General features: G+C 43.9%; 1 protein-coding gene across 1 annotated transcript in view; it reads left to right on the forward strand.

Annotated features, from left to right (window-relative positions):
• ACVR2B (activin A receptor type 2B) overlaps positions 1–15,872 on the forward strand; it is a 76,189-nt gene that overhangs the window by 14,672 nt on the left and 45,645 nt on the right. The window contains exons 4-5 of the mRNA XM_054390102.1: positions 10,168–10,306; positions 12,393–12,465. Of these exons, the coding sequence (XP_054246077.1) occupies positions 10,168–10,306; positions 12,393–12,465 (212 nt within the window). The remainder of the gene's footprint in view (positions 1–10,167; positions 10,307–12,392; positions 12,466–15,872) is intronic.

Consider the following 15,872-nt stretch of genomic DNA (forward strand, 5'->3'; position numbering starts at 1 on the left):
ATAAAGTGTGAGCATTTGAAACAGAAAACCTGACAAGTCATTTCCTATCATGCATTGTAATTATCTATTATAATAGGGAATAAAGGATTAATTAGTTTTCAGGCTGCAGATATGATTTAATTAGTTTTCAAGCTGTAACTGAAACACCTGTCTTGGCAAAATCAAAGTGTTTTCATTTAGGGAGAGAAAAATCAGGCAGGGGGAGAGGGAGAGAGAGTTCAGGACCACTGATGTTTGCCAACCAGCAGGATCACTCCCCCATTTTACACTCACATCGAAGTCTGATGGTTTTTGTCTTTCTAACTGTCCAGTCTATCACAAGTGTTTAATTGCACTGATGTGGGCACACTTGCTCAAGACAAGTCATTGCCAGTTCATGCCATTACTCCCCAAAATCTAAGAAATTTTGAGTGTCCTCTGTAGGATATATGTGCTGACCCCAGGGAGGTCACAGCAGAAAGGAAGGGACCAAAACCCACTGACCTTGTGAGAATCTCAGCTCCAGACAGTTTGCTGGGGGACAAAAAAGTGGTGGCCATGAAATTCTGCTCTGGTTACTGATTTAAGGACAGTTCAGTGCTGCATGGTCAGATTAGGTCAAAGGATGTTTTTGGTGTATATGAGTGGCAGCTGAAGTCTCTGTTGTAGGCAGCAGCATCCTTCCATTGGGATTAAATGTGATTTGGGAGGAAAATATGTGTAAACCTGGAGGACTGAGGGGTGGGTTTTATGATGGTATAACTGCTAGCACCCAGCACTTGTGGGACAATGAACCCCACCCTGCAACTGCAGCTTCATCTGGGGCCAGCTCTGCCTGAGTGAAACTGCATCCCCTCTACTATATTGTCCTTCCAAAATAATAATAGTGATGATAACAATTAAGCATCATCATCTGCAAGAAACTAAGCTGCTTCATCCTCTCCGACCCAAACCAGATTCCAGAGTCGCTCCATGGGAAGAGGTGTCCAAAGCAATGAGAATTCTGGGGTTTGGAGGTAGGAAAAAATAAATAGACTATTCCTGGGAAAAGCCTTTTTTATTATTACTATTATTTTGTGTATGTGTGTTATCTACAGATTTATTTATTTATTTACCTAAGCACCTATTTTTTCCCCCCTCCAGCTCCCTTTCTCCCCACCACTTTTGTTTTGGAATTCTGCCTTACAAAGCAGCACTGCCTACCCATGCAGGCGCAGGGTGCAGCGTGCTTTCTTCCCGTAGTAGTAGTAAAGGTCACGCTTCCCTGCGGTGGCTTTTTGGGCTGGGTTATTTTTAACTGGGCTCAGCCCATCCACGCTTCTCCTCGCCCTTGCAATCGCGTTTGCACGCGACGAGGGCTGCAGGAGCAGCACCACAAACCGATTGCGCTTGGGTTTGTTTTCTTCTTGTTGTTTTGTTATTATTTTTATTTTTACTTCGAGGTTGTTTGTGTTTGTTTTTTTTTTTTTTTCCTTTTCGTTTTTATAATCCCTCCCCCCCCCCCCTTCCTCCTTTCTTTTTCTTTCTGGAACCACTGGGGCTGTGCGGTTGGGTTGCGCCTGGTTGCTTGCCAGCAGCTATAAATAGCGTTGTGTACAAGCAAGAAGTGCCTGAATGAGGTTGAGCGGCAGGAAAGGAAAAGCCCCTTTTGGCTTCCAGCTGGCTGCTGGCCAAGCAGCGCATTGCTTCAGCAGATGAGTGTTTTGAGGTAGCGTGGGAAGGAGAGAGCAGTGAGTAAGATGGTCTTTCTCCGGTTAGAGGTGTGTGTGGATGTCTGCATGTGCGTCTTTTGTTGGGCTTTTATTTTATGAATGGCTGCCTGCCGGCAGGGCGGGGCTGCTGGTGGGGATGCTGCAGCCTGCCAGTGGCTTCCTACCCAGGTTTGATCCCTTGAGGTGTTAATGAGCGAGCCTAGGGGAGGACACGGCAGTGAGGATGCTCTGGAGGAACCCTGGAGATATGGTGCCGGGTTGGGAATCAGGTGGGTTATGATTTTGACCCTGCTGCTGGTGTGTTTTGCCTTTGGTCAAGTTTCTTCTCTCATTTTTCTGGTTTGGAAGTGCACCTTTGCATTCAGACTGGGGTGCTGCAAGCGTTCATGGGTGTCTCACTTCCAGCACCTCTCATGACATGCTGTGATTGTGAACTCCCAAGTGGGAATAGTCCTGTGGCAACAGGGAGGATGAGACCATCATGCATCATTCCAACTCCACTGTCTCTGGGGCTGAGCTACTGGTTGGGCACCCCTAATCCCAAACCCACATCCTTGCAACCAGGCTCTTCCTTCCCAGGGGATAGCAATAATTTCTTGTATTACTGTAGCACTGGTGCGAATGGGACGCTGGTGCAATTGGGATTGTGCAAATACAGTAGAAAGAAACACTCAGAGTTGACTCTTGATAAATATATTTTCCCCTCTTGGCGTATAGATAACCTAATTTTCATTAAGGCCTTGAAGTCTGTTTTTCTATATATAATAAAGAAGAAAATAAAAAGTGCCTTTAATTGCTGTGTAGAGGAGCATGGATTAAATGGCATTGTTACAGATGGATTAAATGAGTTTTTATCAGAACACTTAGAGAGACTTTTTCAATAAAGCCTGAATTGGACTGAGGAAAATCTGACTGACTTTCCTCTGTCCAGTTATTTCAGCCTCACTGAAAGGCTTTCTAGGAAGAGCCACAGCTCAGCCTGGAGAGCCTGCCAGGTTTGTGGGAAGGAAAAAGGATGAGGGGAGACTTTGCTGTGTTTGGCTTTCAGTTTTAAAAAAGAAAAACAATGAAAAACTCCAACAGATTTCCTTTTTTTAGCACAGACTGCTAAATTTCAGAGTGAAACTTGAGTATTTCAATGAGCTATCATTCCTAAAAACAAGCACAAGAAGTAGAAATATGTAGAGAATTAACTTCCTTTTCCCTCTCCCTGTTATAATTTGTTTGCAATCTGAGTAACATTTATGCTTAAAAAAAAAATCCGTAAGAAATGTAATTAATGATTTACTTCACCAGGTAAGATTTCTTGAAACTTTGATGAATTAGCTAGCACTAAAGTCAGCAGGGATCAGCTGACAGACTGATGAAGACAGCATTAGTTTTTAATAGTGATAGTAATGAGTTAATGATGGCTTATGTGGCAGGACAGTAGGCTCAGATGTTTGTGGCCATCAAGGTTCTGTTGTGCCCAGAATAACCTCATACCAGCAGAGCCTTCTTCAGAGAAAAACATATACTGTGGGGTTTACTCTCTTAAATATTTTGGGGACTTTCCCTCTCTTTGAAGCTTCCTACTAATTGTGTTTATTAACCTGAAATACAGATAATATACCATTAATTTAATAAATAAAGCAGTCTCCTTTTTTTGTTTTATAGATACTCAATGCTATAGCTGCATTGCATTGCTGGATAATTTCTTCCCCCCACCCCTCTGTAGCTGAATAGTCTCAAAATACAGAAATGGCACTCTATTTGAACCGTTGAGAGGAAAAATAATTTGGCTGGTTTTATGATCGGTCTTTCGTGTCACAGGCTTTTCTTTTTCTTTTTTTTTTCCCTGAATTTTGTAGCTAAAGTAAAGGCACTCCCCTCCCCCCCCAAAAAACCCCAAGCAAACCAACCAACTCTGCCTTATTTGAATTGCTGATACTAGTTTTATAGAGGTTTAGGCTGGATTTTGGGGTTTATGCTTTCAGAACAGCAGGCAGAGAGCTGGTGTAGGAAAACCCATAATACAAAGTTTCCTTTGCACTGTTGGGATACTGGGGATGCTTTGATCCCCCGTGGTGAAATGTAAGATGCTGCAAAACAAAAGGTTGCTCAACAGACCAAAGAGGGCTTTCCCCACCCCACCCCCCTTGAAAGTCTTCAGGCGGCTGGATCAGAGGGGGACCCTCTGGAGGGAGCAGGATGGGGTGGGGGACACAGGCTGGAAATGCCATTAGGAGAATTTGATTGATGAAGGTCAACAGAGCCCTTCCTTAAACCCAAGCAAAGGTTGTGACCCCCAAATCCTGGTGGGGCACCATCCCCTTTGAGGCTGCAACATCATTCCCAGGTGAAACTGAGATGTGGAGGGCTTGTCTTTTCCCTTTACCGAATGAGACAATTTGTTCTGCATAGGTAGTATTTGCTGACCTGGGTTAGAAACCAAATGCCAGGCTGAGCAGGGAGGCTGCAAGCAATAGTTTGGGAATTCTTTAAAAACATGGGAGCACCACCTTCAATATCAGCTTTAAACCTTCTCCTGAGCTATGTTTTCCCCCTCTGGTGCTGGCACTATGTGTGGATCTGGGAAGTTTCTAGTGGTGCTGCTCTGGTCACTCAAGCAGACACAAATTTTTAGGGAGGGGGTTTGGTAGCTGGCAGTTGGTGCCTGCCTGGTCATGTGTGTCTGTCCCTGATTACTTGCAATGCCAACAAAACAAGGTGGCTTTAAGGCGCTGAAAGGAGACACATGGCTGTTGTCTCTGCCTGCACTTAGGAGTGGCAACTCCTCAAACCCTGCCCTTGCCTCTCCTCTCCTTACTTGAAAGAACTGCAGAGGGACCATTCACCCCTCCAGCTGCTCCCTGGCATCGCTGTGATGCTGAACTGCATCTGGAGGTCACTGATGGAGCCTTTTCAGACAGCAAGACCTTACTATCCAGGGAAATGCTGTTATCTCTGTGATAAAATGCTGTGGTTTTGTTTTTTTTTTTTTTTTTTTTTTTTTTTTTTTTGTGTGTGGTTTTTTGTTTTTTTCTTTTTTTTTTTTTTTTGGCAAATGGCCTTCTCCCTTTACAGTCACAATTACTGGAGGAGTTAGATCATCCAGCTCTAAGGAACCTGAGCCAAGCAAAGCACTTGAAGTGCTGCTGCCCCATCCCTGTGAACTCCCTCCCTTTAGTGGCCTTTGCTTGTTTGTGGCAGCACAGCTTGTTGATAGGGAAGTGGTGTCCACTAATAGATGAGAGATAGTGGATAAGGACATGTTAATGGTGGAAGGTGCTACATGAGAAACAAACACCAAAAGCACTTTGGGGACCGTGTTGCCCTTCCCGTGCAGACTTTGGTGCCTTCCTGGGCTGCACAGCTCATGGACAGCATGAGGGTTGTTAGGGTGCTGTTGCTGCCTCTGAGGTTAAAATCTGCTGTGGCTAACTGTGGTATAATACATTTTCCTTTTTTGCTTTCTTTCCGTCCTCCCCGCCCCCCCCCCCCCCCCCCCCCCCCCGTTTTTTTCTTTTCCCTCCTCCCTCTGCCTTTTTTTTTTTTTAAGAAAAAACAACTGTAGTAAGTGTATTTCTAGTTAAAACATCTTCTGAGGTGACAATGATTTTTCTCTAAGCAACTAATGCTCAGAGTTAGCAGGCCTTCTGTTTGTGGTGGTGCCGTGTACCCCAAGTGTCACTGCTTCAGGAAGCATTCACATCTCGAGGTGCAGCTGAAAAGGTCGTGCATCAGTGGCGAGACTAACTGAAACCACACTGCTTGTTTGAACTACAGGCAAAACAAAGTACAGGACTTCATGTTTTAACTCCTCTTCTGAATCAGAATAAAAGGAGAATGAGAGCATAAGCATGTTTCCATTACAAAAAAAACCCCATGGCCTTATTTCTTTTATGGCCAGTATAGCCATACTTGGGGGCTGCTTTGGCTTTGTCTCTTTGATGAGAGGAAGGAAATTCCAGGATGGTCCCCTGCTGTCTCCCAGGTTGTCACCTGTGGTCCTTGCTAAGTCACTTTGCCTTTTGGTGTCCCAGCCCCATGTCAGTAAGCACAGAAAAGACTTTCCAGCTGCCCTGGGAGGCTGAAAGTAATGTATCAGTGTTTACAAGGTGCACAGACTATTCAGTGGAGGTTATATATGCACCTAGCATGTGCATGCTGAAATTGTCTCCAGGTTATATGGACAAGAAATGGCCATTGTGATAACTCCACACATGTATAAGGTTCTCATTTTCATCATGAGTAAGTTTGGTGTGCAAAGAACAAGGTGTTCAGCAAGGCTCTTTGTTGCTACTATTATGTATATTATGTACTACTTGTGTTTGTTATACAAATGTGCATTGATATTATGGAGAGGCTCTTACAGGGTTATTTTGGGACCAAAACACTGTAAGTGATCTGTAGTCAGTCTGTAGGAGAGCGGGTTGCAGGCGCTGCTAGATCATATTTTCTTTCTCTCTTTAGACTTTGGCATGTGAGATTGCATGGAGTTGTGTTTAGGAAACATGCAAAGCAGTGGATTTGAGTGTGAAGTGTAATTTCCCTTGTAATGAATGAAAACCTTGATTTTGACATCCAGAGTAGTGCATTGGTGGCTAGGAAGAATACATGTGGCTGGGATGGGGTAGCACAGTCTCTTTAATAACTGTGCTGAAAAGTGCAGGTCCAGGGCACACCAGCAGAACTGCCATAGGGATCCCCATGAAGTAACTAGGGCAGGGATGTGTACTATTAGGAGAATGATACAAGCACACTGCCATGGAGATGGAGGCTAAATCACTGTGGCCTAATGCGGATTGGCACTAAACCTTGCCAAATTAAATGTTCCACCTTTCCTCTGTTGGAGGTTGCATTAACCAATGGTGTAATTGAGGAAAAAACCCGATAATTTCACTCCAAGAGAGAGCTGAGAGGGGTCTTGTACCTGAGTTGCAAGAGAGAATAATGCCAGTGTCTACTGAACTCAAGTGTTCTTGCTAACAAATTTCTGCCAAAAATGAGTCAGTCGGGAGAATTAATTCTCATGCCAAGCAGAAGTTCCTGTTGCAAAATAGTGTGGCCTATAAAAGTGGAGAAGATGGAGCATGGTTAAAGTGAAAGGTGAAAGCTCCCTTTTCATTAGTGAGGTGTTGATAATTGGCTGTTTAGTGGTTGCTTTAGCTGTATCAAACAGGCATGGGGCCAGACTCTAGTGGTTTCTGCTTTTTCCCATTAGAGGAGTTCTTGGGAAGGTAGTTTTCATGCTGGGCTTTGGCTTTCTTCTGTCCCCCCTCTTTCTAGCAGTATGGAGCCCTACTACTTGTAAACTTGGTCCTAAATTAGCTATTTTTAAAATTTTGTGCTATGGTTTTTTGTGTCCTCCACTGAAGGCAGGAGATGTTCATCCTCTCTTGAGCCTTCACTTGAAAGCAAGTGTGATGCAGGTTTCTTTTAACCAGATAGTAAATGGAGTTAGGGGAGATTAAAATCAAGCACCTTCTTCCTCTTTCCTGTTTCTCTCTTGTTTTAACATGGAGAGATCTGATTGCTTGTGATAAAAATTATTTTAATCAGTTGAGCCTTTTAAAGTAGATTTTGGGTTTGTTTGTTTCTTTGTCCCTACAACACTGAAGCAACAACTGGAGCCCTCCAGTTTTGGGCTTCCCAGTTCAAGAGAGACAGAGACCTGCTGGAGAGAATCCAACAGAGAGTCACGAGGATGATTTGGGGACTTGAGCATCTCCCCTGTGAAGAGAGACTGAGATCCCTGGGGCTATTTAGTCTTGAGAGTAGAAGACTGAGAGGGGATCTGATCAATGTCTATCAATATCTGAGGGGTGGGTGTCAAGTGGCCAGGCTGTTTTGGGTGGTTCACAGTGATAAGACAAGGAACAATGGGTTCAAACTAGAACATAGAAGATTTCACCTCAACATGAGGAGAAACTTCTTTCCAGTGAGGGTGACAGAGCACTGGAACAGGCTCCCCAGGGGGGTTGTGGAGTCTCCTTCTCAGGAGACTTTCAAAACCCACCTGGATGCATTCCTGTGCAGACTACTCTAAGTGATCCTGCTCTGGCAGGGGGGTTGGACCTGATGATCTCTTGAGGTCCCTTCCAGCCTCTGATATACTGTGAGACTGTGAACGCTCATTTGCACCAGTGAAGTCAACTGGTGTGGAGAGAGCTCTGCAGGAGTAATTGTGCTGATGTGGTGGCCCAGAGGTTCTTGGGTTTTTGTGTTCTTGATTGTACTGCTTTTTAATATTTATTGTTGTTGTTTTTGCAAGCTGTAGCTGTTTGCCATCACCTCAGCAAACTGTGCAAAACGGAGCACCTTCACTGTGGAGACTTTGCAGTGCTAGAAGGAAATGGTTTGGGTTCTTTTAGTGTTGGGATAAGCTGTTGAGTAGCTGATCCTTCCAGTACCTGATGAGAAAACAGAGCTGTCTTATTGTAACTGGTAATTTCCATGATGGAAATAATCCAAGTGTGTGAATGGACATATAGAGGAGAAGAACATCCATTCTCTCAGGCTAAAGAACTAGTGTCACAGGAAAAAAACCTCAACATTTTCTTGGGCTGGATGGCCAGTGCGAGGGGCAGAGAACCTCTTTTCATGGACTGGAGGAGCAATGCAGACTCAGTGGAGGTGGCAGGGTGCTAGTAAGGTTTCTGCTGGTCTGCAAGAAATCTTTAAGTGGAGTGAGACTCGCAGGAGCCATGTAGTTACTGATAATGAAGCCCAGGCTCCATGAAGATGGTCCCAGCAGCTGTGCTGGTCCTTTTATCTTTCCAAGATGACCCAAGTGCTGTCACAGTTGTTCAGGTATCACAAAACATTCCTGATTTAATGGCATGGCCCTGACAGCTGCAGCATCAACCCGAGCTTTGCCAGGAACAACCCCTGTGGGTGTTGTTTGACTTGACAGATTGAAGGTGCTCGTTCAATTAGTGCTGTATCATGGTTAGCTTTCAGTAATGCAAGAGGTGTCAGCAGTTTTGTTTATGAGCCTCTGTGCTCTCCCAGTTTAAGTCATTCCTGACAAAAGGAAGTTTAAATGCTTGCATTGATTCCTGGCTCTGCAGTGCAAAATATCTGCACGTGGCAAAGACGTGGAGATTTTTCAAAGCAGTCTAAAGGATTTAAAGTGCTTTTAACATCTCAGGCACTGAGCTCCCAGCCCTTGGACTACTGCTTTTAAGCATCTGTAAGTCACGAATAGGTTTAGAAGATAAAATGCTGGAGGCTGGTTAGTTCTCTCAGCGCATACTTTGTTTATTATTTCTTTTGGGGAGAGCTAAATTTACCCTTTGTAATGTTAGGCAATTGGTATTCATGGATTTGGCCTTTCTAAGAATGATGTTGGGTTTTGTAAATAACATTATGGCTTGGAAGAAAAATTTCTGCAGATTTTTTCATAAGTGTCCTCCTTGTCACTGAATAAACTACCCATAAAAGTAGTCCTTAGCAATGTAATATGTGGTACACGTAAGAAACTAAAATGCTTTCTAGTTTTCAAGTCAAGGCTTGAAAATTATGTGCTGAAGGGGTTGTGGGTTTGGTTTGTGATTTCTGGGGTTATTTTTAGCAAACTCAAGTTTGTAACAAAAGTAGTCAATTTTTCCCCCCCTGCTTTCTAATGTTCTTTAAATGCTCCATACTTGAATGTTTCAATTGAGGCTTTTCTTGAAAAGGCTAATTCCGTTTTACTGGAAAAATTGGGAATGTCATGTCACAAGTCCCAGCATTTGGGGAATAATGTGGAAGAAGAGAGGAAAAAAAAAAAGACTACTTTCAATTTGAAACTATTTTATGTGTCAGATATATTAGAGTTAATTGGCTTCAGTATCATATTCATCTGCAGTGGATCTACCAAAATAGCCTAGATGATTGCTCTGCTCCATCTGGTTATTATCTTGCTTCTTGTAATAGCCTTGTGCCATGCTGTTGTGGCCAGCCATGGCTGAGAAAAAGCTTGCAGGAGATTCCTGAAGATCTGCTCTGTTATATGTTACCAACTTGTCAGGGACTCACTTGACAAATTGAAAATTAGCCAAATGCTTTTCCAAGCCAAAAGTAGCCTGAGATTATGTCTATGCATCATACCAAAGAGCTCTTTTTAGTTCCTTAAGGTGACTGACTCCAAATACTCCTCAGGTTATTAATAGCGCCCTAATAAACCTGGAGAGCGATCCTATAAATTTCTACATGTTCTGAGGTCAGGCAGTGAAGTCAATATTAATTAATAGTCAAATGCAGTGTTTTATTTCATGTAATCAGCCTCCTGACAATCTGAGCAGTCTTGAGGGTTAGTTACGCTCGAAGAACGGGAGTGGTGCCAGAGCATCCTGTGCTCAGCAGTTATAAACCAGCAAATAATCTCCAGTGGTTGTGTCTGATAGCTACAGATTTAATACATAGCCTGAATGCCCTCTGCCCTTCCATTAGGGATGCTAGGACTGATGTTCTGATGGACCTTATGATGGTTTTTCTTGGCCTTCTTCAGAAGCTCTCTGCAGGAGTGTTGCAAAGCAACAGAAGAAGTTGGCTTTATCGTGATGGCAGGTGAGGGCTGCAAAGACCTGGCTGCTGGCACAACCAAGGGTGGCTGGTGTCTTCAGTGGCTTCATGGTGGCAGCTCCAAGGTAGAGGGTTGCAGGGCAGAAATGAAGAACATGTGGAGAAGCTCCACTCTCCTTGGAAAAGGAGAGAGAGAGAAGATGTCCGTGTGGATGCCCCTGATGTCAACTCTAATATAAAGTAAATTACTTCTAAATTGTTTAATGTTCACTACTGGGAACATATAAAGGATTAAAATTCTTTCTTTTTGAGGGGGAGTTGTGTTTGTGTACCTGGACTGTTAGATTACTGTGTTCAAAAGCAAATCCATTTATGTGAAGGAGTGATTTATGGATTATTCTGCCTTTGAACAGCTGATCTGCAGCTCCTGGAAATTCCTCATAAACCCTTTGCCTGGCCAGCACTTAACTGCTCCCCAGATTTGGCTGTGGTTTAGAGGCATGCTTGGTGGATAAGGCTGGCAGATATGTAAAACTGATTGCAAGATATTTGATAATAGAAAGCTTACCTTAACCAGAAGTTCTCCATTCATTTTCATGATGGCTTGAAACTGTAATGCACCCCAAATGCCACTCTTCACCCTCAGAAAAGGCTGAGGAAAGGATGGAAGAAAACCACAAATATCTTCCAGGCATATGCACAGATTTCTCTTAGCTGAGGATATTTGACAGTTGAAAGATGGATGCTTCATCCAGGTATTTGTATTTTCTCTCCAATCCATTACTAGAGTGAATTTGGCTCCCATCTCTTCTCCAAGCAGCAGGCCTCTCATAAGTTATTTATGTGGGATGTGTCACTTTATTAATGATATTCCTATATAACCTTATGGGGCTGATGCAAAATGTTCTGCAGTGTGAAGAGTATTCGGGTGTAGTGGAGCCTGGCTGGATCCATGGCACTCCTTGCCAGTCCTGTGCCATACCTCATTCCTGAGGAAGAAAAATAAAAACTGTTGCAGAGATTTGTGACCAGGTAACCCAGGCAATGCTTCATTTTTGTGGAAGAAAAAAAAATAAAGAAAACAACAAAGAGGTTTGTGGCCAGTGAAAGGTTTACTATTGAATTTTAAAAATATAATATCTATAAATATATGCACATAAATACAGTACATGAAATAAGCATACATTCATTGGTAGTACAGTAAGGTTTTAATGCAATTTAAATACATTTCACCTGCCATCCCCTTGTAGCTGGAGTTGCAGTCTCCAGGTTACAGTGCCCTCAGTGAAGTCTCTTACCATAGGGCACCTGGATGGTGGCCCTGCAGGGTAGAGCCAAGCATGTTGATGTTTCCAAAGCAAAACTTCTCTCTCTCTTAGTTTCTTTTACAGAGTTGAAGCTGATCAATTCACTCACAGAGCACGACATTTTGATTGGAGTCCTCCTGTGTCCCAGTTTTGGCCCCTGTTCAGTGGAGTACATCATGCATTTATATATATAAATATAAATATATATTTTTTTTTTGTCTTAATGTTCTGATTAAGGCCTTTGCTGGGAGATGTAGACTCAGGTGTGTTGTCTGGATGCTCTCTGGATTGGGGCTTTTAATAACATTAACCAAATGCTAGGCAGCCTTATTTGGGGAGGATACATGTAGATAGAGGGTAGGAGAGGGAGCTCTTTCTATCATGCTCTGCTTTTCTAACACTCAAGAATGCAGTTGTTCATCATCCACATTTCTATATGCAGATGAAAATAAATATTCCTGCTTTTAAACATTTTTCAACAAAATTGTTTAAATCTTTCTTTAAAGTTTGGGTGTTCCTTACATGACCTCTTCTTATCCCCAGTGTTTCCTAAAGAAGTTATTAGGCAATAGCCTGCCCACTCTGCTCCTACTCAGCCTTTTGATGTTGGTGCCACCTTGATGTTTCAAAGGTGATGTGTGTTTCTACAGCTGTCCCAAGAAAGGCTGTTGGGTTGAAAGAGCTGTGCTTCTGCCATCTTCTTGGCCAGGTGTTTTTTCTTTTATCTGGACTGCTTGGAGTTTTGGGGTACAAACCCATCTGCCAGATGGAGCTGCAGAAGGCTCCACGTGTCAGCCCTCCAGTGACCTGTTCATCAAAACTCTGGCTGATGCTGCATGCCAGCACTAGTCAATCCTCTGTGCTTTTGCAGTCACTGCCTTTTCCCATGTTTTCTTTTTAATAGTGTTTTGACTTCATCTCTGGCTGTAATGGATTTTGTGCAGTTGAGGAGATAAACCAAGAAGCTCCACTCGAAGGTACCTTGTTGACAGCCTCTCCTCTGCTTCAGGAGTGCTTTCTCTTTCTGGCCATGTGTGGTTCTCAGCTGTAGCAGCTGAAGTTTGAGTGTGCATTACTGAGCACATTGTGTGGTTCTTCAGTTGTCCAAGTGCATGCATGCAGCACCATGTGGCCCGATGTTATAGAGGGTCGGCTTTTAATGCCAGCTACAGCAGGACAATTGAGCTAGATCCCTTCTTTCTACATTGATGCAACAGCGTGAAGAATAACCAGAGATAATTAATTTGCTCACAAGACTTTTTTTGGGTGGTGGGGGGTAGGGAGGGAAGTTTGTCTGTTTGTTTGTTTTCTTTTAGTCCATGGGACAAACGATCTGGGCTTTAATGGGGATGAAGATGTGTTCCTGTGGTGCGGGTTTAGATTCAGCTACAGTCTGGTATGTCTTGTCTGTTTGCAAGGAGGTGATGGAGTTGGTCCTTGTGTTTTACTGAGTGCTGGGGTGGGATGCTGAGACACTCTTTCTCCAACTGGATCCCCTCCTGTATTTGCAGGGAAGCTTGAGTGCATGTGCAGAGAGAGGATCGAATGCAAGTGAGCATCCTCTGTTAAAATCTGTATTAAATGGAAATAAGGCTCACATCCTAATCTCTGGTTTGTGTGGCTGAGTGATGGAGTAGTTGGCCTACTTTGAAGCAAGAGAAAGGGAATGTGTAAGGGGAAGCAGGAGCTGGAGTTGCTAGGGAAACACGAGCAAAGATGCTTGCATGGCTCTCACCTGATCCCTGCTGCAGCAGCTCCACGGTGTAGGTTTCCTTTCATACAAGTGTCATATAGCAGTCCTGAGGCTCAAGGGGCAGCAGTGGACTCCAAGGAGATGAGGGACATACAGTCAGCCCCTGGGCTGCTCTGATGATGAGCTGTCCATCAAGCCCAGTCTCCAAGGCTTGTGCTGGCAATAAAGGAAATGGGGGTTTTCTCCTTCTGGGATCACCTTTGGGGAACTGCCAACTCTCCCTCACTAGTTAGAAAGGCAGCAGGTTCAGTGGTTTCTCATGCCTGTATTTAGGAAACGGGGATGATGCTGGATCCATCTGGGCTGTCCCAATTTTTGTTGCTCTTACAGTTGCTGTTACCATTTGTCCCTCTGGACTATGAGCCCCAGAGTACTTTGCTATTTGAATAATTTGTGCCAGACCATGCACCTCATGCTTAGCACACCCTGTACCAGCAAAGTCATCTTTGACTTCCATCGAATTTATGATTATGTAGGTATTTTCTTTCCTGCAAATGTTTTATTTATTGCAATGGTTATTGATAGCCACACTTACCAATTCTGTTGAGGCAAAACAACCTTATACAACTTTTTTTTTTTTTAATGTGGAATGAAAATCAATCCTGGTAAAAATGTTAATATCTGGATTCCTCTTGATTTCCCCACCTCATAGGATTTAATAATGTCTTGTAAATGTTTTCATCAGCTGCTCCTGTGTTCTTTAATTGAGCTCAGATGAATCTTGAATGATTTTTATTTTGTATAACTAGGGGCTGGTTATTTTTTTCATGTTTAAGCAACGATCCTTCAGTTTAAGTAGTGAGCACTTTTGGGGTTGGATGCAGGACTATTTGTAGTGTGATTATTTGCACAAGTTCAGAATAAAGCAGTTCAGGAAAGCAACTGAAACTTTCCTGTGCTGGCTGGTTCCTTCTGAAGCAGCCTGTACCATGCAGGAATTGGAAGCAGCTGGCTTTGCTTTATAATTAATCAAGGGAGCAATTACCTTGTGATAATCTTACCCCCTTCATCTCCTATTGCATAAGTAAACAGAACTTCAGCTTGTATAAATTGAGTTTTGGCCTTCCACATTTTGCTACAAGAGGTGAAAATTCAAGCATGTGGTCATGAGCTGCCTCCCTGTCAGCCCTACCTGGCTCATCATCCCCATCAGCCTGGGCAGGTGCTAGAAGGGGCTGGGCTGGCTTTGCCCAGAGCAGAGTGATAGAGTCTGATGCCAGATCATGAGTGAGCTGTCCCTGACTCAGTGGAGCATGGCCAACAGTCCATGGCCAAACAGCCACACAAAAAGGTGCATATAGGTGCTGCAGGGCTCCAGCTGTGCTCCAGTACTCATTTGCTCTCTGACAAAGCATTTCTGGTCAGAGGCTGCTGTTTTGAGCTTTGAACACAAGAAAAGGACCAATTACAAAAAGAAAAACACCTGCAAATGAGTGAACATGGGGCTTGCACTGTGGAGTCAGCATCTTGAGTTCAGCAGCATGGTGCTGGGTGAGATGAGCTCAGATTAGATGCACTCCTGTCCTTAAGAGCCTTGGTTACATCCGAACTCAGGGCGGACTTGTGAGGTGCTTGGCACGCACACAGCCGGCTTGGGGCAAAGCTTCCAATCCCTTTTGGTCAGCTCACCTGAGTGCTGCTGAGAGGTCAGCAGTGCCACTTCCTCACATCCCGGCACTCCAGGCTGGGTTTTGCCTTTCCAGGCTGCTTTCAGGTCCTGTTTAAAAGGAAAGAGAAGGCACATCTTGATAGCAGACTTTGCATTCGCCTCTGATTTTACTCCTTGCCTTACTCCCTGCAATCTCTCTCTGCTGGGAAGGTGAAACCATGAGCAGGGAGGAACTGGCTCCTTGCTTGTCAGTGGCGCCGGCGTGGCCCGTTGGCTTGCCTGGAGGCAGCGTGTGCCCTCTGCCAGCTCCTGGTCAAAATACATTTGGTTTCTAAATTAAGATGGGGATTCTGCAGAAACACTTGGCATAGGTGAGTTGGAAAAAGGTTTTAAGGGTAAGCAGGTTATTTATACTCTGCCTTGGGTGTCCAGTCTGCATTTGTGCTGCTGTGTTTATTTTGTGGAGAAAGACCTCTGCCATCCATAAATACTCCTCTAACCATCGGTCAGCAGGAAGTGCAGGGTGACTGTAGGGCATGGTGTTCAGCTTGGATTGGAGGAGTGTGGGTAGGGAGGGGGTGTTAAATGAGATACAACCCCTTCCTAAGGATTGTATCCTGAACTATATAGCAACTAAGGGGGAGCAGTGGGCTGGTGGTGCAGGGATGAGTGATCCTGCTCGGGGTTAAGGATTAGCACATCCATATGCACATATGTATAGGTGTCCCCAGACTCCTTCCTCCATCCTTGTGCAACTTAATTTTGAACACTGGAAAGATTTTCAGGCTCCTTGAGCTGGGAGAATTTACAGGTTTATGATTTTTTAAAATTTTATTTTTCTAACCAGGGATTGGTGTGTTTATATGAGCCCTGATACTCTATAATAATGATCCCACTTGTGAAGTCCCTAGAAAGTACTGCTTAATATGCAATTTCTTCCTCTGGACATAGGTGTGAACTGGTCATTGGACACTTGGATGGATAAAAAGGGTTTAGAGGTGCCTCTTGGTTCAGGGGCAGAG

The sequence above is a fragment of the Indicator indicator genome, chromosome 20 (assembly GCF_027791375.1).
Source record: "Indicator indicator isolate 239-I01 chromosome 20, UM_Iind_1.1, whole genome shotgun sequence".
NCBI classification, from domain to species: Eukaryota; Metazoa; Chordata; class Aves; order Piciformes; family Indicatoridae; genus Indicator; species Indicator indicator.